Genomic DNA, 24,555 nt, shown 5'->3' on the forward strand with positions numbered 1-24,555 from the left:
CAGGAAGCCCCCTTAGAAAAGAGATGAGGAACGTTATTGGCCAGGGAGCGGTGAATCTGTGGAATTCATTGCCAGCGACTGCTTGGAACCCAAGCCATTGGTATATTTAAAGTGGAGGTTGATAGATTCCTGATTCGTAAGGGGGTCAAAGGTTATGGGGAGAAAGAAGGCAGGAGAATAGGGTTGAGAGCCATGATAGAATGGAGGAGCAGACTGAATGGGCTGAATGCTGCTCCCATGTTATGGTCTTATATGATGCAATGTGTCTGTGCTGCAAGTAAGAACTTCATTGCACCTGCGCATCTATGTCCTTGCGCATACAGTAGTACATTTGACTTTGACTTTACAAAATGAAAGCAATAACTTGAGAAGGGAATGCTCAAATTAAGTAGTCCAAACACAGTTGTGTAATTGACCAACACGTGAGATTTTATTTATCAATTATTATCAGCAGGTGTCCTTATATACCCATTCAGCTGTTCAAGGAGAGACTGATATTCCTTTACCAAGTTAAACAACTCTAATCATTTAATAATATTCATCAGTTGACATGTTTCTTGTAGGGTTATTTCTGCCCTCAGCATCTGTTATTGAAGCCCTATGCATTATGCAGGACAAGGGGCTTTTTCCCAGCTACAAGGTGGTGAAGATTAGTTTGCAAGCATCCTGCCTGTCTGGAGCTGCTTGTTACTTCCACAGCATCTACGCCAACAGTGTCTCACTACACAGCGTCCTGTGAAAACAAAACAAATTAAATTCACCAATTTAACTGACCAAGTTAAACTCACTTATTTGACAAATGAGAACTTTGCTCACAAGTTTGTTTTCTAAAAGACACGACAATGTCAACATAAAGGACCTTGCTTCTCTTTAGCTGAAACTAGTAAAGTTAAGTGTGTGTGTGTGTGTGTGTGTGTGTGTGTGTGTGTGTGTGTGTGTGTGTGTGTGTGTGTGTGTGTGTGTGTGTGTGTGTGTGTGTGTGTGTGTGTGTGTGTGTGTGTGTGTGTGTGTATCTATATGTGATATGCAGAGAGATCTCAGGATCCAAGTCCATAGCTCCCTGAAAATGGCCATTACAGTTGATAGGATGTTTGGTACTGATGTCATGAGGCATGCTTGCCTTTATTGACTGAGGCATTGAAACCAAGAGTCAGGAAGTTATGTGCAGCTTTATAAAGCTCTGGTTAGGCCATATCTAGAATTTGAATTTGGTCACCAGATTATAGAATGATAGAAGTTCCGAGGTGTCAAGATCTCTGAGGATCTAACCTGGTCCCAACATATTGATGTAGTCATAAAGAAGGCAAGACAGCAGCTATACTTCATTAGGTGTTTGAAGCAATTTGGCATGTCAACAAATACACTCAAAAACTTCTATAGTTGTACTGTGGAGAGCATTCTGACAGACTGCATTGCTGTCTGGTATAGAGGGGCTTCCGCACAGGACCGAAAGAAGCTGGAGAAGGTTGTAAGTCTAGTCAGCTCCATCTTGGGTACTAGCCTACAAAGTACCCAGGGCATCTTTAGGGAGCGGTGTCTCACAAAGGCAGCATCCATTATTAAAGACCTCCAGCACCCAGGGCATGCCCGTTTCTCACTGTTACCATCAGGCAGGAGGTACAGAAGCCTGAAGGCACACACTCAGTGATTCAGGAACAGCTTCTTCCCCTCTGCTATCCAATTCCTAAATGGACATTGAAGCTTTGGACACTACTTCATTTTTTTAATATACAGTATTTCTGATTCTGCACATTTTTAAATAATCTATTCAATAAACATAATTGATTTACTTGTTTATTTATTATTATGTTTTTATTTATTTATTATTATTTTTTCTCTCTCTCTGCTAGATTATATTGCATTGAACTGCTGCTGCTAAGTTAACAAATTTCATGTCACATGCCGGTGATAATAAACCTGATTCTGATTCTGATTCTGGAGGCTTTGGAGAGGGTGCAGAAGAAGTTTACGAGGGTGCTGTCTGTAGTTGAGCTCATGTAACATAAGGAGAGATTGGACAAACAAGGGTTATTTTCTCTGAAGCAGCAGAATCTGAGTGGAGATCTGACAGAAGTTCATAAAATTATGAGAAGCACAGAGTAGAGAGCTGGTATATTTTACCAGGGACAAAGTGTCCAATACTATAAATGTGTTTAAAATAAGAGGAGAACAGTTCAAAGATGTGCAAGGCAAGGTTTTTGTTACACTGGGAATGCCTGGAATACTGTCAGTGGTGGTCATTTTTAAAAAAACATGATAGAGGTGTTTTGGAGGCTCTTAAATAAGAAACTGAGTGCTACACAGCTAATACAAAGCTTTGTACTCTTACTCTGTTTTCCAACCACCTTTCTATACAGTACTGTGCAAAGCTCATAAGCTCATAGCTATATATACAGTGGCATGCAAAAGTTTGGGTACCCTTGGTCAAAATTTCTGTTACTCTGAATAGCTCAGCGAGTAAAAGATGACCTGATTTCCAAAAGGCATAAAGTTAAAGATGACACATTTCTTTAATATTTTAAGCAAGATTACTTTTTTATTTCCATCTTTTACAGTTTCAAAATAACAAAAAAGGAAAAGGGCCCGAAGCAAAAGTTTGGGCACCCTGCATGGTCAGTACTTAGTAACACCCCCTTTGGCAAGTATCACAGCTTGTAAACGCATTCTGTAACCAGCTAAGAGTCTTTCAATTCTTGTTTGGGGGATTTTCGCCCATTCTACCTTGCAAAAGGCTTCTGGTTCTGTGAGATTCTTGGGCCATCTTGCATGCACTGCTCTTTTGAGGTCAATCCACAGATTTTCGATGATGTTTAGGTTGGGGGACTGTGAGGGCCAAGGCAAAACCGTTAGCTTGCGCCTCTTGAGGTAGTCTATTGTGGAGTTTGAGGTGTGTTTAGGATCATTATTCTGTTGTAGAAGTCAACCTCTTTTCATCTTCAGCTTTTTTACAGACAGTGAGATGTTTGCTTCTAGAATTTGCTGGTATTTAATTGAATTCATTCTTCCCTTTACCAGTGAAATGTTCCCCGTGCCATTAGCTGCAACACAAGCCAAAGCATGATCAATCCACCCCCATGCTTAACAGTTGGAGAGGTTTAATTTCATGAAATTCTGCACCCTTTTTTCTCCAAACATACCTTTGCTCATTGCAGCCAAAAAGTTCTATTTTAACTCCACAGGACTTGTTTCCAAAATGCATCAGGCTTGTTTAGATGTTCCTTTGCAGACTTCTGACACTGAATTTTGTGATGAGGACGCAGGAAGGGTTTTCTTCTGATGACTATTCCATGAAGGTTATATTTGTGCAGGTGTCACTGCACAGTAGAACAGTGCACCACCACTCCAGAGTCTGCTAAATCTTCCTGAAGGTCTTTTGTAATCAAACAGGGGTTTTGATTTGCCTTTCTAGCAATCCTATGAGCAGTTCCCTCTGAAAGTTTTCTTGGTCTTCCAGACCTCAAATTGACCTGCACCGTTCCTGTTAACTGCCATTTCTTAATTACATTATGAACTGAGGAAATGGCCACCTGAAAACACTTTGCTACCTTCTTATAGCCTTCTCCTGCTTTGTGGGCATCATTTATTTTAATTTTCAGGGTGCTAGGCAGCTGCTTAGAGGAGCCCATGGCTGCTGATTGTTGGGACAAGGTTTGAGGAGTCAGGGTATTTATAAAGCTTTGAAATTTGCATCACTTGGCCTTTCCTAATGATGATTGTGAACAAGCCATAGCCCTAACAAGCTAATTATGTTCTGAGACTGGTAAAAGTTATCTGAGAGCTCAAATCTCTTGGGGTACCCAAACTTTTGCATGGTGCTCCTTTCCTTTTTTTCACTCTAAAATTGTACAAAACAAAAATAATACACTAATCTTGCTTTAAAAGTTCATCTTCTATTCATTTAACTATTCACAGTAACAGAAATTTTGACCAGGGGTGCCAAAATTTTTGCATGCCACTCACTGTATGTGCCAAACACTTTTTGAACAGTACTGTACATCAAGTTAAAACCACTTTTACAAAATGTCATCTGATTTCTGATTCCTGTTGGACATCATAACTGCTGTTGAATGTGTTATTTTTCAAACTCAGTTTCTTTCATTGCCAACATGAGTGAATCTGCAGATGCTGGAAACAAATAAAAAAACACAAAATGCTGGCAGAACTCAGCAGGCCAGACAGCATCTTACCTCCTCCCATAGATGCTGTCTGGCCTGCTGAGTTCTGCCAGCATTTTGTGTTTTTTATTTCTTTCATTGCCTCTGCTTTTCTCCCCCCACCGGCAAGCCCGTAATTTATTTTTCAACCCCAATTAAAATATAACGGAACGGCCTGAGAAACTACTGTACATCAGAGAGGTGTTAAGAATCAGTTCTCAACAGGTATCAGATCAGCTGATGGACTTTCAGCTACAAGTTTTCTTTTCAATGAACGAGATGGATTTTTATGACAATCCATTGGTTTTGTGCATTTCAGATTAGCTTTTTATCCAGATTAAATTTTGGAAGGAGTTGATGCACGTTACCAAAGCAATATTACCATCCTCCAGTAATTTAACCACTGGGCCATTGAAATCTCTTTCTGTTTTATGAGGCTCTGTCCCCTGTTTGAGCATTCACTTTCACAATGGCGTCACAGAATCAGGTTTCCTTTGGCCATTACTACACCCTTCCTCCAGCCAGCCCCGGATCTTCTCTCCCCTAATCTAATACAGGTTCACGGCCTGAAATATGAGTATTTGTTCCACTCCTGACCTTCTGAGTTCCTCCAGCATTTAGTATGCGTATCCCCTCTTGTTGCCCTGTTAATGCTGGAGCAGGCCAGCATTCTGGGCCCAGCATTAACAGGGAAACAACAAAAGCAGTGACACACATGGATGCAATCATGAAGAAGGCATGAGGAGATCTTGTGTGTCACCAAAGACTTGCAAATCTCTATAGATATATGATGGAGAGTATTCTGACTGGTTTCAAAACTCAGCAGGTCTGGCAGCATCTGTGGAAGCAAATGGTGTGAGATGATGTTCAGGACTGAGAAGGAGGAGGAGTCCTTTGTTTAGCAGGACTTATGGGCTATAGAATTTGTTAACAATCTCGGGGGGATTTCATTTTGACTTTGGTGTACACTCGCTCCACTCTGTAAGTCAATGTTCTGTTGACTATCACTGCACTCTATCCACACCACCACTATGTCCACATTGGCCACTCTTCTCCACAGCCCCTCTGCACCCTTCATCCCCAGCCCCCCCCCCCCCGCACTGACACTATCTGCTCATACTCCGCACCTCATACCTACACTGACACAGTCAACGTCCTACTGATTTCATATGTCCTGCAGCTACCAAGAAGAGCTCCTCCTTCACTTTACAATATCCTGACAGGGTCACCTTATGTTCAGATACTCCTGCACCCAGCATCACTTTATGGACAGACCATCAGTCTATGTCTAGAAGCTAATTTTATGTTACTCTACGTATGGGCATACTCAACAGTTATTTGTACATTGAGTTTTATAGGATTGCTTTTATATTTATATTGTTTGTTATGCACATTGCATTTTTTTATCCTGCATCAGATCCAGAGTAACAATCGTTTCGCTCTCCTTTACATTTGTGTACTGAAGAATCTTGAATGTTGGATCCTGAAAAGATCAGAATATTCCCAGGAACTGTTTGTGTCTAAGTGCAGGGAGTGAGTTTTAGGAGTGGCCTGCTATGAGTGCACGGTAAAAGCATCACTAGGTAGAGCCAGAGATATTGCCAGGATGGGAGTCAGTGCCAGGGGGGTGAGAGTCGAATGTACTGACGACCAGAGAAATTGCAGTGGAGAGGAACCCTGCTTTGTTCCCTTGGCAGTCTTCCTTTCAACCTTTGCCCACCTGAAGAGGTCTTTCAAGCAAATTGCTTCTCCCAGCAACACTTTAGCTTAAGTTGCTCTGGAATGGGTTGTGGAGCTTACATCCTCTACATGCCCTGCATCTAGCTCGGTAACAATTTGCAGGGTCATGGGACAAGCTGGAGAAAAGCAATTTATTTGATGCAGCAGCTGCAGGAATATCCCCAGAGTCTGAGGGCTGATTGATTTCAAGCCTGGGTTATCCTAAATGAGAAATATGTGTCATAAGGACACGTCTCTGTGAACGTGGATGTATAAATAGACTACTGATTGGTGTTACAGCGGGTTAATGCGACACTGTGCGCTGCTACTCTTAAGCTTTCACTTCTGCCTTCCAGATGTGAAGTTAGTGCTGAATGATAGGATTAAATGTTCTCATTTTTGCTGTTTGTGAAGGGCTCTAAATATAGAGTTCAGGGCAGACTGTGCGCATGTAGAATAACGGTTGCCCACGATTAGAGCTGCAAGGGAACCAACTTGGTCTTTTGGCTTGAACCAAACACCTGCTGCCAGCCTTCTTACACAGAGCTCGGTAGCTTCGCCAGTCGTTTAAAATATTCTCCTCAGACTTTTCCATCTCCCTCAATTATACAAAAAAAGTTAGGAATTCAACAGGGGGGCTGCTGCAAATAAAAAAACATTGAAAATGGGATCTTGTGCAACACGACGGAGAGTTGCCAATGGTTACTGAATGAGATGCAGCCGACATCAAGCATTCCAGCCACTTCACAACCATTGAGACTGTTTCAATATCGGAACAGAGGAGTTGTACATTCCATTTGAAAGTAGAGGTTGCTAGGTGTATTACATATTAGCTATCTTTTGGACAATGTGTAATCATAATTTCGGGTACATGTCACCTTTAGTTAAAAAGTGCGGTAGATGAATGGTCCTAATTAGGATAGTCATGACTTTTATTTAGTGCTGTGCGAGAACTGAATGATTCCACTGCTCAGTCACCTTGCTCTTTATTGTGAAGTGCCAGCTTGCTCATCGGCAGCAGTTTCACTCTGAGCCAGTCCTCTCTGTGTCTGAGTCCCTTATAATATACTGTGCTGACCTTCTCCAGAACGGGCCGGAAAACCTTGCAGGGGTGAGGCAGCGTTGTGGGTGTGGGTTTAGGTTAATTTGGTAAGGAAGTGAGATGCAGTGAGGTGGATGAAGAACCAGATAAGGAAACGTTACTCCATAGTCCAGGAGGTAGGGGAGTAGGACATAGAGCAGTACAATAGGAGCTAGGGATGGACAGTGGTAGCAGGGAAGCTCATTTAGTCCAGAGAGCAGAGATGAAATCATGGAAGGCTAGATTACATTTATTTAAGAGCCCGACATGTGAGGCACTGATTAATACAATAGAATATGATGGTCAAAAGGATACGGGTGGCATAGCTAGAGTAACGCTATTGCAGCACCAGTGACTGAGGTTAAATGCTGTCTGTATGGAGTTTATATGTTCTCCTGTGACCGTGTGGGTTTCCTCCTGGTGTTCCAAAGATATTCCCAATGCATTCCAACTTCAAAGGCATTCTACAGGAATACAGGTTAGTAGTAAAACCTGGAGAAGGATGGGCTCTGCCAGGTTTCAGATGCCCAAAATGATGAGCAATCACCAAAAAGATTGGTGCAAAAATCTTGTCATGATGGCGCCTCAAAAGGGTGGTGCAGGCTCGTTGGGCTGGAAGGAACTGTCAGCATGCTGTATCTCTAAATAAATACAAAAGTCATGTTGGTATCACAGAGATGGGGATAAAGGAAGGGCAGGACTGCCAACTCAGTCCCAGGATACAGAATCTTCAGGTGTGAATGGTGTGGGGAATGAGGGGATGTAACAGAGGAGATGGCATTGAAATTACCATCAGTTTGCTGTGGGCGGGTTCCTTTAGCAAGATGGCACCGGTAAACCATGGTGACATTCTGCCGGCTACATACAATACTTTTAGATATGCCTCTTTTGAATTATTCTCACTGCAATCTGCAGCATGTAATTACCCATAAAATTTCCATTGATTTAGAAGCAATGTACTTTTAAATCAATGGAATGTTAGAACATAGATCATAGAACATAGAAATCTACAGACCCTTTGGCCCACAATGTTGTACTGATCATGTAACCTACTCTAAAAAATGCCTAGAATTTCCCTACCACATAGCCCTCTATTTCTCTAAGCTTCCTGTACCTATCTAAGAGGTACAGCACCTTTAATTGGATGAAAGTTCATTGCCATGGCTGGAAATGAGATGGGGGGGGTGGGGTGGTGTTCTCCAAGCCAGGTTAAAATGCAAAGGGATAAGGCCCCTTCTATCCAGCGTCTTGTTAGCAAATGTACAGTCACTGGGGAACAAAACTGAGGACCTGAGGGCAAGATTACTGTATCGGAGTGTAATGAGAGATCATTGTCTCCTATGTCTGAGAAAGATGTAGCTTTCTCCAAGCATGCCAGATATGACAACTAGAATTGAAGGCTTCTTGATGTACAGAATGGACTGAACTGCTGAGGTGGAAAAGGTAAAAGGCGGAGACGTGAGTTTCATGAGTGGCCAGTGGCGGGGGCGTCGTAGTGCGCTCGGCAGAGGATGGTGCTCGGAGAGGCTGTGCCGGAGGGGACGGTCGGAGGCTTGGAGGTTCGACGGAGTCAGAGTCTGCTGCGGTTGGAGCACTTTCACTGTGTGTTGCGTCTGCGAGGCTGAGTCCAGCGGCGCCGTGGAAGTCCATAGCGGGGGTATTCCCTTCTGCCACCTGCGTGGGTTGACGAGTCTATCGGGACCCTGAGGACTTGTGGAAACTGTGTGGTGGTTGTTTTCAAACTTACAGTCTTTTAACATCTTTGGACTATTTTTACTGTGCCCATGGTCTGTTTTTTTTTATCAATTATAGCATATATGTCAAACTCAAGGCCCGCGGGCCAAATCCGGCCCGCGGTGGAATTATCTTTGGCCCGCGAGATAATATCTAATTACTATTAAAGCTGGCCCCAGTAATCAAAGCGCCTATGGCATATGATATGGCTAATGCTGAGTTTATTCAGGTACCAGGTTTTCAGGGTTTTTAGTGTTTATTCGGCAGTCTTGCTCGGCAGTCTTCTTCATAAGAAACGGAATTTGTAAAGTGAAACACTTTGTAGTTATAGCAGAGACTGAGACACATGAGAGCAGGCTGAAAAAACGGAGGCAACGAAAGCTGCGTTCGCACGCGTCCGACTGATCCGGCCCGCATGAAGCTGCATTTTGCTCAATCCGGCCCGTGACCTAAAATGAGTTTGACACCCCTGAATTATAGTATTGTTTGCACTGTTGTATCTATATGTTGTAACTATGTGGTTTTGTGCAGGTCTTGTAGCTTTAGTTTTTGGTCTTGTTTTTTCTGGTGGATTTGGAGCTCCTTTCTGGGGAACGCGCTAAGATGGTAGCGTGATATTAATACACAGCAGCCTCTCCGGACTCTGGATTTGGGGATTGCCAAATGTTATGTGGATTTTCTGGTGTAGTCTGTTTTGACATGTGCTTTTGTGATATCATTCTGGAGGAACGTTGTTTCATTTTTAAATGCATTGCAGTTGTGGTTTCTAAATGATAATAAACCAAAATTCAATTCAATTCAATTCAAGATCTCAGCTCTCTGTGCTCTAATGTGGTGGTTTTGTCAAACTTGTGTCCCCTGATTTTGAACACCTAATGGTAACATTTCATCTGCTTTACTTGAGGGAGTTCTCCCTCATAATCCTGACTGTAATCTACATACGACCAGCAGCTGACTATGATCAAGAGGTGATAGTATTCAATCCCTGCCACAACAGAGGTTCACTTCCAGATGAGCTCAATGCCTTCTACTTGTATCCACAGTGATGAAGTGTTTTGAGAAGTTTGTCATGAAATATATCAACTCCTGCCTATTAAATGACTTAGATCCACTCTAATTTGCCTACTGGAGCAACAGGTCCACAGCAGATGCCATGTCCACTCAACCCTGGAACATCTGGTCAGTAGAGATGCGTACATCAAGATGCTCTTTATCGACTACTGCTCAGCATTCAATATCATCGACCCCTCAAAACTCATCAATAAACTTCCAGACCTTGGCCTCAACACCTCCTTGTGCACTTGGATCCTCGATTTCCTCACTTGCAGACGCCAGTCAGATCAGATTGGCAACATTTTCCCCACAATCTTCATCAACACAGGTGCACTACAAGGCTGTGTGGTTAGCCCCCTGCTCTACTCGATTTACACTTAAGAGGACAGCTCCAATGCCCTATTTGAGTGTGCTGACAACACCACTGTCGTAGGTCAAATCAAAGGTGGTGACAAATCAGCAGATAGGAGGGAGTTGAGCCAGTCCTTATCAAAGGAACAGAGGTGAAGAAGATCAGCAACTTTAAATTCCTTGGGGTTATTATTCATGAGGACATGTCCTGGGCCCAGAACGTAAGTACAATTACAAAGAAAGCTTGGCAGCACCTCTACTTCCTTAGTAGTTTCTGAAGAGATTTGGCATGACAACTAAAACTCTGACAAACTTCTATAGATGTGTAGCGGAGAGTATATTAATTGGCTGCATCACAGCCTGGTATGGAAACACCAATCATACAAAAACTAGTGGATATGGCCCCATCCATCATGGGCAAAATCTTCCCCACCACTGAGCACATCTACACAGATCACGGTCACTGAAAAGCAGTTCCCATCATCAGGCTCTCGTCTCGCTCCAGCCATAATGGAGAAGTTACAGGAGCCTCAGGACTTACACCACTGGGTTTAGGAACAGTTATTACCCCGCTAGCATCAGGATCTTGAAGAAAAGGGAATAACTAGAAGAGGGCGGAGCTTAGTCATGGTGGCCCTAAACGGTGACTCCTTTGCTTGCATCTTCGGAAACAGCTTTATTTCTATCTTTAATATCACTGTTTTTCCCTTTCAGGGTTCTTTTGAGTACCCTGACCGGGAGTTACATGCAGACTTCGGTTCTTTGCTGGAATGGGACCCACTCTCGGGGTTTCATAACTGGCCGTTATTCGACATGCCAAGGATGGGGCCTAAGAGCTCAGCTCGCCTTTGGAGGTCCAAGATCTCGTGGCTCTGGAGATGGGTGGATCGAAGGTCGGTGCCCCAGCAGCAGATCGGTATGTCATGGGGGTTGGAAGATCTCTGGCTGTGTGCCGAGAGACCTGAGATCTTTGGGCACAGAGCTCAGAAAAAGCGATGCAGCAGACTTTTAATATCGTAAACCAGCGATTCGTTTATTATGTCTCCCCTCTCGCTGTGGAATGGAGACACCTCTTTCTCCCTTATTAGGGAGAGAGAGAGAGAGAGAGAGAGAGAGAGCCTGTGGTACGTCGAAAACCGGGTGAACGAGTAGTCTTTGGAGTACTGCGAGTCTGTGTCTTTGCTGTTGCTTTGCTGCACGTGTGAGTGCTCGGTGGTGGGTGCCGATGGTTTCTTTTGCTGGTGGGGGGAGGGGGATCATTGCTTGCTGCCGCTTATGTGCAGGAGGGAGGGGAGCTGGGAGAAACTTTGGGGTTCTAACATTTAACTGTCATTCGTTCTTTGGGGGCGCTCCTCTGTTTTTGTGGATGGTTGTGAAGAAAAAGCATTTCAGGATGTATATTGTATACATTTCTCTGACAATAAATGTACCTTTGAAACCCTTGAAACTTCACTCAACTTCACTTGCCCCATCATTGAAATGTTCCCACAACCTATGCACTCATTTTCAAGGACTCTTTATCTCAGGATCTTGATATTTATTGTTCATTAATTAATTATTATTATTATTTCTTTATTTTTGAATTTGCACAGTTTGTTATCTTTTGCATGCTGTTTGAATGGTCTTTCATTGATTCTACTATGGTTATTATTCTATTATGGATTTATTGTGCATGCCCACTAGAAAATGAATCTCAGGGTGGTATTTGGTGACATATATCTACTTTGATAATGAATTTACTTTGAACTTTGCAGGGTGTGGTACGCACCTCCAACTGGGGGAAATCGAGCAGTAGGTTTCTAAGCAAATTACAGAGAATGAGGGAATAGTAGTAAGAGATTTCGCCTTCCCCAATGTTAACTGGGATCATCACAGTGCAACAGGCTTAAAGGGGTAGGTGGATCTTTGAAGTGCATGCAGGAGAGCTTTTTGTGCCAGTATGTAGATAGTCCACCGGAATGTACCTTACGGACTAATGGAATATGAACGGTGCTGGATCTAATCTTTAGGACTGCAGCTTGGTAATTGATGGAGTGTCAGAGGGAGTAGTTATGAGTCTTAAGGAAAAGAATGGATTGGTCTTTGATAATAAATGCTGCTTTCCTGTAACAGTGCTCTGTATAGATGTACTCAACGGTGGAGGGGGGGCTTTGCCTGTGATAGACTGGGAAGCATCCACTACATTTTGTAGGATTTTCCATTCAAGGGTATTGGTGTTTCCGTACCAGGCTGTGATGCAACCAGTCACTATACTCTCCACAACACATCTATAGAAGTTTGTCAAAGTTTTAGCTATCATGCCAATTCTTCGCAACCTATTAAGGAAGTAGAGGTGCTGTCATGCTTTCATCGTATGCTCCGCCCAGGACAGATCCTCTGAAATGATAACACTGAGAAATTTACAGTTGCTGACCTTCTTCTCCTGTGGTCCTCCAATGCTGACTGGCTCATGGACCTCTGTTTTTCTTCTCCTGAAGTCAATAATCAGCTCCTTGGTGTTATTGACATTGAGTAAGAGGTTGTTGTTGTGGCACCATTGAGTCAGATTTTCAATCTTCTTCCTATATGCCTATTCCTCACCACTTTTGATTCAACCCAGGACAGTGGTGTCATCAGCTATCCGGAATATGGCATTGAAGCTGTGCTTAGCCACACAGTCGTAAATATGAAGTGACCTTTGCTGATGGAGATTGTCGTGAAGATTTTATTGTGAATCCACACTGATTGGGGTCTGCAGGTGAGGAAAGCAAGGATCGAATTGCACAAGGAGGTATTGAGCCCAAGGTCCTGAAGCTTACTGATTAGATTTGAGGGGATGACAGTATTGAATGTCAAACTGTAGTTGATAGCAGAGTCCTGCTTCATGTGTCTTAGCTGTCCAAATATTTCAGGGTTGAGTGAAGAGCCAATGAAATCGCATCTGCTGTGGACGTGTTGTGTCAGATGACAAATTTGAGCAGATCAAAGTCACTTCTGAAGCAGGAATTGATATATTTAATCACCAACCTTTGAAAACACTTCATCACTGTCAATGTAGGTGCTACTGGACGATAGTCATTGAGGCAGGTTGCCACATTCTTCTTAGGCAGAAATATAGATGAAGTCTGCTCAAAGCAGGTTGGTGGCTCAGACTGTTGAAGTGAGAGATTAAAGATATCAGTGAACACATCAGCTGGTTGTTCAGCAATGCACATTTTGGGATGACCAATATGATTTGGATACAGAGAATGAACAATAGGACCCTGGAATCCCCCAAGGAACAGAAAGATCTTGGTGTACTAGGCGAAGAATCATAGAGAGGGTATGGGACAGATTGATAAAATAGTTCTGAAAGTGTACAGGAAGTTTTCTTTCATTTGACAAGGCAGAGAATACTACAGCACCATGCTGTAGAAAGGGTGGAGTAAGTGCAATGGAAATTCACCAGCATTTTATAGGGTCATGGATTCATGAGCACAGAAACAGACCCTTCGGCCCATTATGACTGTACCAATCTCTACACTAACCCCTTTTAAAACAGCTAACATAATTTAAGACCCCACAACCACCCGAACATTCTCTCCACTCGTACATTCTCTCTTCTCACGCCTCAGTTGGGCAGAAGATATAAAAATCTGAATGCACATACTACCAGGCTCAAGAACAGCTTCCATTCTGCTATCATAAGACCTTTCACAGGTCCTCTAGTATGATAAAATAGAATCTTGAGCTCCCAATCTTGCACACTATTGTCTGCGTGCACTGCCTATCACATCTTCAGACCCAACAACTGCACTAACACTTTATTCCATTATTGTTTTACAGTGTACTACCTCGGTGCACCATTATAATGAATTGATCTGTTTGGAAAACATGTAGAAAAATGTTTTTTCATTGCACCTAGGTACCTGTGACAGTAATACTAATTTAACAGTTTACCAGCACTTGACGCATGGCTTTCAGTGCAATGGTAATTCAGGCGGTTGCCCAGATATTTCTTGAGAGTCTCTGCCTCCAGCACTCTCTCAGGCAGCAGATAGTGTGTACCATATCACTTGACATTGAACATTTCAGCTGTGAGTGGAGACTGAATAGTTTGCATTAAATTAGGGTTTTACTGCTATTCAAGTTGAATTTTTTTCCTTTTACTTTCACTTTTTATCCTCGCTTCAGTGTATGTTTGTATAATCATCTGTTTAATTTATTGATTAGATTTTTAAGTTTGTCTGTCAGCCTGAAGTGTCAAGGCAGTGTAAAGCAAGAATGTCCTTCTTGTTCACAGACAATTCCTGTTTGAGGAGACTCCTTATCTGTCCAGCCTAAACTAGCTTGCTGTACAAGGGGAGAACACGAGGTCCAGTCTTTTGTTACTTTCCATACTTATTTCTTGTTAGATTTTTTGCTGACCCCATCTAACTGTACTGTGATGAACTATTAAAAAGGGTGGTAACCATAAGATTTTCACCTCATTCTTCACTTCCATAGAACTTTATGGAAATAGCATCTCCAGTTCCAACAACTGGATTTGTTTCCTTGGAGGTGGGGAGGCTGGGACGGAAGGGGGTGCTAGATTCATATGTACAACATTATATGGGGCATGGATGGCATAGATGTTGAGACTTTCTTCCCAATAGCATAAATTAATAGAACTAGTCAGTCTAGCTTAAGATCATGGCTGTGAGATTTAGGGAGAAGTTAAGGAAAAATTTTACTACTCTGAGGGTTGTTGGAATCTGTAATGCACTGCCTGAGTAGATGGTGGAGGCAGAGACTCTCAGGACATTTGAGATCTATTTCGATGAGCACTTAAACTGGACTAAAATACTGAAGAATGGGATTAGCATAGAAAGCAACCTGATGGTCAGCATGAACGGTGGGAACTGGAGCCCCAATCGTAGATCACTGGCTGGCTCCATAAAGTGCTTGTGCTAACCACTATGTAACTGTGTTGTCTTCAATAGGATTTTGGCTCTATAGGATGAGAAGAACCACTAAAATCTGCTGTTACTTATTTTGAGTTGTTGCTATGGAACATTAAGGTGGTACATAGAGCCAAAAGTGAGGTCTAAAATTCACTGTGGAGAAGGATGTTGTAGCTTGAGAGTTCAGGGTGGCAGCAGTGAAATTCTAGCACAAATTACTATGGGAAAGGCATTAGATAACTTCAAAGATGAATCCTAGGGGCTTGCTGGGCTGTGCTGGGCCTCAAACACCTGAAGCATTTGGAGCATCATGGATGTTGCCTGTTCTGCTGAGTTCCTCCTACATTTTGTATGTGTTCCTCTGGATTTTTAGTATCTGCAAAATTTCTTGTGTTTTTGAAATGTCATAGGTGTAACTGCAAGATATTTCTTTCTCCCAGTGATATGGGTACACCCCACTTATGCTGCAGCACAGAGTTACACTACTAATTAAATACCCTTTATTCATCCAGAGAACTATAACCTTAAGTACAGTGGAAGTTAGATAAATGTTGGTCCCTTTTCATTGCTCCATCAAATTCACAGAAATCAGATTAATTAGAAGCAATATAAAGATCTTTAAATGTCCTTATACACATCCTCCAGTTTACCTAAGCATGACCCAAGAACAGCCTGAGGATTTTGGAGATCGGTTGGAGGAACTTACCGCTCCTGTGGGCTGCAGGCATCTCTCGCTGGGTGGGAACTCATTCCACAGCCATATTTCCAACTTGCAAACTGTTTGAATCATCAACAGCTCAAAAAACATGTAAGCCCCTAAAACACGTTGCTGCCTTTTTGCTTGGTGTGCTGTATTTCGTTGTGTTCTGTGTTGAGCATTATGGACGTGCTATGTGGCTGCCCCAGTACAATCCTTGGTTGCTATATTGGTTGTTAACGCAAATGACATGCTTCACTGTATGCTTTGATGTACTTGTGATAAATAAATCTGAATCTGAAATGTGATATCTGTCATAATGGGAATCAGCACGTAGGGACGGCCTGTGCTGTGCTTTACATTTGTCTTCAAATTACATCTGTATCTGCAAGCATGCAGGGGCAGCTGAAAACTAACAGCTAACCTCCACCCACCCACCTTCTCCTTCATCAGGTTTTATCTATTACCAGCCAGCTTGTACTCCTCCTCCTCCTCCCCCCAACCTTCTTTCCTCTTCCCTTCCTGTCCTGATGAAGGGTCTTGGTCCTCGTTTATTCCTCTCCATAGATGCTCTCTGGCCTGCTAAGTCCTCCAGCATTTTGTGTGTGTTACTCTGAAACGTAACTCAGCTAAGGATCACATGAGATTCTATGCCATCAGGCTGGAGCTGACCACTTCGACAGATGACATTCATTAATGGTTGCTTTTTGCTGACTCTCCAAACCAAATGCTTTATTGCTCCATTGTAATCTCACAAGTTATTATCAGTGGAAACAATGAAGTGGGTGACTTACATTGTTTTGACCACGTGGTCCGCCTACTCATCCTTCTGCACAAAGAACTCGTGACACGCTGCAGTTACCATACTAATGAATGCAACGAACTCCTGAAAGTCACATTCAGCATCACCGTCAGTGTCTAGGCTTTCCATCAGCTTGTCCAGGGTCTCCTGGTCTTTGAAGTCCTACAAAGAATTTGTTATGTTAAACAAAATAATGCAAGTTTTTAAAGCCAATACGTATACCTGTACACACACACACACACATTCAGTATAAACAGTATACATGTACAGACATACAGACACAGAGGCACTTTTCATACAAATGATGTAGTTCAAATGCTTTACAATGAGATAAAGTGCAAACACAAAAATGAAAGACGAAAATGTTAGTTTAAAAACAAGGTTAATAAATTGGTTTTGAGCTGCTGTTTAAAAGTGTTAACTGAGTCTGCATCCCTTATAGTTTTATATATTAAATTCCACAGTTTAGGAGCATAGATTAAAAAAAGCTGACCTGCCAATTATCTTTTGAGAAAGATTGTTTAAATTTAAGAGACAGCTGGAAGAAGACCTGAGAGCTCGAGTAGGATTATAAATAAAAGTGATTCTGTGATGTACTTTGGTCCCAGGCCATTGAGAGCTTTAAAAACAACTACCGGTAACTCAACCTTAAAATCAATGCTAAAGGATAAAGCAAGCCAATGCTAGTAAGGGAGTGATATGTTCCCTCATCCTGGTTTTGATGACTGGCATTCTGAATGAGTTGAAGTTTGTCTGTCATTTGATCGCTTTGGAAGGCTAGTAAACGTATTAAGCTAAATTAACAAATTTCACAGCACAATCCAGTGATAATAAACATGATTTTGATTCTGAAAATGTGCATTGCAGTAATCTAGTCTATTCAATATAAAGGCCTGAATTAGTTTTTCAGGATCATTATGTAACAGAAACAGACATAGCTTTGCAAAATTTCTAAGTGTGGAGATGCTGCTGTGGTCACTTTGTTTATGTGAGATTTAAAATTCAAGTCTGAGTCAAGGATAACACCCAGACTTGTTACTTCAGGTTTTACATGGGAAGCCACATTCCTGTTTATCAAAAGTTTATTTCTTTTTGCTTTGGGACCAACTATGTCAGTTTTATCTCCATTTAGTACTAGGGAATTATTGTTCATCCATTTGTTTATTGCAACAATACCAGAAGTCAGAGAAGATAGGCTGTTGCATCATCAGGCTCAACCAAGACGTACAACTATGTATCATCTGCTTAACTGTGGAAACCAGGTTTATGCTCTCTAATAAAAACACAAAATGCTGGCAGAACTCAGCAGGCCAGACAGCATCTATGGGAGGAGGTAGTGACGACGTTTCAGGCCGAAACCTTTCATCAGGAGTCTCTAATGATGTTTCCCAAGAGGAACATGTATAAGGAGAAGAGTAGGGATCCAAGACAGCTTCCCTGAGCAACACCAAAAGGTACATTGTTTCTCTTAGAAAAATGGTCTCAGGCAAAAAGTTTTCTAAGAGATATGAACAAAACCAATTAAGGGCACTGCCAGAGGGGTCAACCCAGTTCTTAAGGTGATTTAGGAGAATGCGTGGCCAATTGTGTCAAAGGCAGCACTTAGATTCAGGAGAATTACAACTGAGTCCCTACTGGTGTCAGCGTAGAGCTGAAGGTCACTGACAATTTTGGTCACACATAACCATGGACATAGACACACACATACAGAAATAGAGAAATAGATGTAGATTGACATAAACACACACACACATATGCACTGTGAATCAGGGTGAATGCTTCCACTTTAAATTACCTTCAAGCTTTTAAAAAGTAATTGCATGTTAATTTAAAGAGAACTGTTCAGAAACACAATGCAATAGAATGAGACATTTCATCACACTGCAGACTTACCTCCATGTTTATGTTCTTTTTATGAAACAAAATTCATAAAGATTTCCTTGCAAAAAAATCACATTTTAGCAACTTTGAAAGTTCTTGCTTTGCTTCAGCCAGCTGTGTGAAAAAAAAACAGACTATATGGTTGAAAGATATTGTAGGCTTGTCTGGACAACACATGATTGACATCACTTCATCGTTTGTAAGGGCCTTTTAGGGTCCTGGATGATGCTGAAAGAGGAGGTGGGGATCTGATGATATGATTATTGTCAGGAATGATGGCCAAATGACAGTCTGCAAAAAGTAATGTTGGTCACGAAGATATGGCATTTAATTGCAATGATCAGATAAGCTTAGTTGTTGCAGGGATTTGCCCAATGTGGAGGCTGTGGAAACAACATTCAGACTGAAATATTTTGGAAGCCATGTTGAAATTGAAAGCTTTCCAACTATGTTTCTTTAACATATACTATCTCAGTTGTCAGGCACTGCTGACGGATCAAAATACTCGGCCATATGCTCAACCAAAGCCTGACATTCATACCTATTTGTAAGATTGATGATTCAACATAGAACATAGAACAGTACGACACAGTACAGGCCCTTTGGCCCATGATGTTGTGCCAACCTTCTAACCTACTCTAAGATCAATCTAAATCTTCCTTCCTGCTTTTCCTCTATTTTTCTATCATTTACGTGTTTAACCAAGAATTTCTTAAATGTGGCTAATGTAGTTGCCTCTACAATACCTTGGCAAGGTGTTTCACACACCCATCACACTGTGTAAAAAATTCACCTCTGACATCCTCCCTGTGCTTTCCTCCAATCACCTTAAAATTATCAGCCATTTTGCCCTGGGGAAAAAGCCTCTGGATGTCCAGTTGATCTATGCCTCCTATCATCTGGTACACCTCTGTCAAGTCACCCTCACTCAAAAGGGACAAGCCCTAGCTTGCTCAACCTATCCTCATACAGGTCCTTCTTATTTTGCTCGAAATAAATCCTTTATTATTTTATCTGCCCTAAGTCTCTGTTTCAAAGAATCCCAATTTATCCAATCAGTCCTCATAGCTACAACTTTTAGTCCTGACTACATCCTAATAAATCTCTCAAGATTCTCACATGACTAGAACAATAAGTGGCACTCAGCTGTGGTCTAGCTATTGTTGTATACGATCCAACATCATCTCATGTCTTTATAGACTATGCCTAGGCCAATAAACAATAGCAACTTGCGTTCCCTCGTGTTAGCCATCTGACTGGAGTAAGATGGATATCATCTTGTTATCTTTGAGCATTTAAGAACGGTAGCTTTGGAGTTAGTGCAACGCTTTACCGTGCCAGCTGTAAGATGGGGGTTTGATTTGTGCTGCTATCTGTAAGGAGTTTGCATGGGTTTCCTCCAGGTGCTCAGGTTTCCTCCCACATTACAAAACAAAAAAAAACATATGGTTAGGGTTATTGAGTTGTGAGCATGCTACATTGGTACTGGAAGTGTGGCGACACTTGCCGGCTGTCCATCACAATTCTTGCTGATTTGAATAGATGCAAATGATGCACCAGTCTGTAATAGCCTGTGACAGCCTATACCAGCCTATACCACCCTATACCAGTCTATACCACTGTATACCAGCCTGTACTAGTCTGTACAAACTTATAACAGTCTGGAAGGGAGTGGCAAGCAGATGGTTTCCTGCTCTTTCTGGACTGTATGCATGGATTGTTGGTTCATCTATCCTGTCAGGAAACTTGCGGAGGTTTGACCCAAAACCAGAGCAGCGGAGATGAATCCAGAATGAGCAATAACTTAAATAATCAACTACAAAATAACAAGCCATGAGGGACCGCAAAATGAGAGAGAACAGATGCTATGCACCACAGGCAACAAGGTAACTGAAGGCTAGGAGCAACAGGCTGAGGCTGGCTGGTGCAGTGGGTGAACACGGACTGTGGATGAAAGCTGGGTTTAAGTAGGCTGCAGGTGATGAGCTGGAAGTGTGTGGCACATGACTCCTGCGTGCTGAGTGGAGATTGTGAGTTGCTTGCCTATGCAGGACTGACAATAAAAAGACAAATTGGTGTTGATGATGCTGATGTTATTAGCAATATTTTTAATTTCTTTTCCTGCATTTATTTGACAAGTGTCTAAGACTCACAGAATAAGGGCTCATTTCAGTTTCACAGCTTTGTTGGTTTAGCTGATAGCTATTGGATATTCTGGTTTGGGGTTTAGAAGAATTAGAAGTTTAAATCTCGTTAAAACCTATGAAATATTGAAAAGCCTAGCTGGAGTGGTTCTGGAGAGGATGTTTCTTATAGTGGGGGAAATCTAGGACCAGAGGGTACAGCCTCAGAATAGAAGGACATCCCTTCAGAACAAAGATGAAGAGGAATTTCTTTAGCTAGATAGTGGTGTGTCTGTGGAATCTGTTGCCATAGACAGCGGTGGAGGTCAAATCGTTGGGTATATTTAAAGCGAAGTTGATAGGTTCTCGATTAGTAAGTGTGTCAAAGGTTAAGGTTGAAGGCAGGAGAATGGAGTTGAGAGGAAAAATAAATCAACCGTGATGGAATGGCAGAGCAGACTCGATGGGTCAAATGGCCTAATTCTGCTCCTTTATCATATGGTCTTAGGTGTAAAGGACTTTGCTTCTGATTTAGGCTGTGGAAAGCTGGTGGGATTCCTGCTTTAGATTCCCATTACACTGCTCGATGTCTGCCTGCATTAAGCCGAGAGCACGTGCAGTTAATTCACTCCAGCCTTCAGTGATTGATTTGGCTGCTTGCTTGGTTATTTTTTGTTCTTTGACAGTCTTTGCTTATGCATAGTTTTCCATAAATTGTATTGTAATTCTTTATTTTCCTGTAAATGCATGCATGAAAATTAATCTCAAGTAGTATGTGGTAACATCTGCCTGCTTGACAATAAATCTTACTTTGAACTTTGACCTTGGCACATTCGGACAATGCTGTTGTCACAATTCGGACAATGGTCACACGAGCAATGCATGATACCCAGTGAGGAAAGAAAAAAACGAAGGTAAAACAGGATCACAACATTGTTTTGTTCACTGAAGGCAGTCAGTGTTGGACAGCATGCCTGAACAATCAGTGTTGTGGCTCATGATTGCGGCAGGTTCCTCACCAACACAATACCTGCCTTTGTAGTGTCACAATCCCCCCATTAGTCACTTATCCACAGCTGAAGAACTCCTTTGATTTGTCCAGTGGGCGCATCTTAAATACATTTATGAAACTTTCCTTGGTGGTTTTTTTTTGAGAAATAATAAATGGATTCTATGAGCGTGGCTTTCACCATTTCACTGGGTACAGAGAATAAAGTGCATCTTTGCAGTTCCACTCACAGCAGAGGCCAGAGGGATTTTCATTTCTCTTTGTTGAGTGATTCTGGGAAAAGCACCAAGATTTCATTAATTAATAAAGGGCTGACAGAAAAATGAAAAAGAGTACAGGAAGCTCCAGGAGTGTATTAATGATACTTCTTAATAGCCTCTGGGTCTCTTTCCTCGGACCATCACTTCCCTTATGATTTATTTTGTTTCTCTCCTCCTCTCCCCTCCACCCCCACACTCCTTTTCACTCTCTCATCCTCTCTCCTTCCCTTCTCCTCTCCCTCTCCCCTTCTCCCTCTCTGAAAAGTTGAGGACTATTCAAACCAACAAATGGCAAAGCGTTCATCACTGATTTCTGTGAACAGCCACAGAGGAACTCATGAATGAGGAGTAGGAGGCCATTCAACCCCTCCAACCTGCACTAGTGAGCTCAGATTTGAAGGTCCACCATCTCCAAGTCTGAGTCCAAGTTCCAGTGGGCTGGAGGCCGAAGAAGCCAGATAATCCTGAGGTTAAGGATTGTCTATAGATCTGCGTGGGATAGGAACAGGGCTTATTTTGCTGTTGTTGTTGTTTTGTTGCTTGCTCTGTTCTGTTTTGTTGTGTTCTTTCTGATTCGGCTGAGCATTGTGGGCATGCTATGTTGGTGCTGGAATGTGTGGCAAAACTTGTGGGCTGCCCCCAGCTCACCCCTGGGTGTGTTGGCTGTTAACACAAACAACACATTTCAATGTACATGTGACAAATAAACTTGAATCTTGAATCTTAACCATTTACTGCCTTTTAAACGACCATTTGGTTACATTGACCATTAACCTCTTACTCGATGTCAGCAAGACCAAGCAGCTGATTATTGACTTCAGGACAAGGAAACCGGACCGGACATCCAAGAGCCAGTCTTTATCTGAGGGTCAGAGGTGGAGAGCATTAGGTTTTGTAACTTTAAAGCATTAAACTAATTCAACAGAAGACATGGGAGTATGGGATTGTGGGTCTAACTTTGTGTTTACTTTAAGTGGGGCTCATATGTAGCATGTGGTGGCATGATAATGTATGCAATATCACATATTTATTTATATAATCCTAGGGTAGATGGAGCTTGTCAGACTGGGAAGGCAGTCCATCTAAGAGAGGGAAAACTCTGATTTCAAACTTCCGCTGCCTTGCGGCCATACCCACTCATGGGAAAGGCTTCAGGAATAAATCCTGAAGACAAATCCGGAGCTGGAGTCCCTAAGACAGTCCGACGTTGCCTTCAACCTCGCTCTGGCAACTCCTGCGACGTCACTGGTGCCAACTGTATCGGCCCTTGCCTTTTCCTTGGACAACATCGGTGTCATGGAGAGGGGAGACTTGCTGCATGGGCAACTGCTGATCTTCCACAAAACCTTGCCCAGGCCTGAGCCCTGGAAACCATTCCAGGTGCAGATCCATAGTCTCGCGAGACTAACGGATGCCACCACCCACAATATAACCCATAATGAATTTTTGAAATCAGTAAGAATGCTTAATCACACAATATATTTATAAGATTACTCAAATGCTACTGAAATATTAAATACACAACACTCCTCCCTGCCAGGCTACAAACTCCAACTCAATGGAGGATGTACCTCAACTATATACACAGTATGTTATAGAATACAACTACTATACACAGATATCCACACATAGTAAATTTTAAATTGTTCCATTCAGGCTTAAAGATTTAATTGTTGTGGAAGATTTCTTACTCTTGTGTGATAATGTCTTTCCTGACAAGGGTGGGGTCACTCTGTTTGGAAATGAGACTTGTGGCTGTGAAAACAATCTCAATTCTGGGGCCTCCTCCGTGGTGGTTGTAGGAGATGACTCTGAGATTACAGGAGGTGGTTCTGACAGCTCTGGACACTTTTCTTCCTCTTCCTTTTTCTTCTTCTAGTTTGTGTATCGTGATCTTGGGAAGGTGCACTTAGCTCACAGGATTATTCTTTTATTAATCCCTCTATTACTCCCTTTACAATCTAATCTCTCCTTTTGGTTGCCCCATTCACAACATCATCTGATGAAATCCCCTGTTTTTGTATCTCTATTAACTCCTTCCATTCATTCAGCTGAGCTTGGTCTTTAAATCTACTTTTACCAGCAGCTTTTTGTCTCCTGTTACGAACCCCGTAACTGGGTGTCTTACCAGCAAAGATAGGAGTATCCGTTGAAGTCTGATGATACTATTTTTAACAGTATTTATTAGTAAAAATGCACAAAAAATAATATCAATGCAAATATACAGATAATATACGTCATCAATACTAAACCTAAAAGTGCAGGTATAATAATCATCAATAAGAAATAAGCTCTATTGTTATCTAGGGGATAATGAATTGTCCGAGGGAAATATAAAGTTCCGTTCAGTTCATATAGGCTGCAGTAGTTGGTGTTCGTGGTGTTGCAATTGTTGGAGAGAGAAAAAGAGAGAGAGAATAACAGCTATTAACTTGCCGACTTTCCTTTTACGATCTTGATCCGTATCCGTCCTTTAGCTAGACCGTTCCGTGGAGGACTCGTCACCCAGGCAAGGGTGGACACACACACAAACCCCCACCGGTCTCGTAGCGTCTCTCCTGGTGCGTCTGAGGGGTGTTCCCCAGACCCTACTTTTATCCCCACTCACGGGGTCTCAGATGTCAATCAGGTTGGGATGATGCAATCCCGCAACCAGACCACTCTGGTTGCCCCCTGAGGGGTTTCAATGAATAGTACAGTACTCAATACACAATTCCTCCTTCAAGAGACAATAGCAGTCATCTCTCTCTTTGTCAATAGGAGACATTCCACCTTTGTGTATCCCGGCGT

The 24,555-nt window shown here is 42.2% G+C and overlaps 1 protein-coding gene across 2 annotated transcripts in view; it reads right to left on the reverse strand.

The window, feature by feature from the left end:
• Positions 1-403: 403 nt before the first annotated feature.
• The window catches only part of s100b (S100 calcium binding protein, beta (neural)), a 33,864-nt gene continuing 9,712 nt past the window's right edge, over positions 404-24,555 (reverse strand). For both annotated transcript variants that reach the window (XM_073046748.1, XM_073046747.1), the window contains exons 3-4: positions 16,485-16,654; positions 404-733 (exon numbers count right to left, since the gene is read on the reverse strand). In XM_073046748.1, the coding sequence (XP_072902849.1) occupies positions 16,508-16,654 (147 nt within the window). In that variant the 3' untranslated portion in view covers positions 404-733; positions 16,485-16,507. The remainder of the gene's footprint in view (positions 734-16,484; positions 16,655-24,555) is intronic.

The sequence above is a fragment of the Hemitrygon akajei genome, chromosome 5 (genome assembly GCF_048418815.1).
Source record: "Hemitrygon akajei chromosome 5, sHemAka1.3, whole genome shotgun sequence".
Taxonomy (NCBI): Eukaryota; Metazoa; Chordata; class Chondrichthyes; order Myliobatiformes; family Dasyatidae; genus Hemitrygon; species Hemitrygon akajei.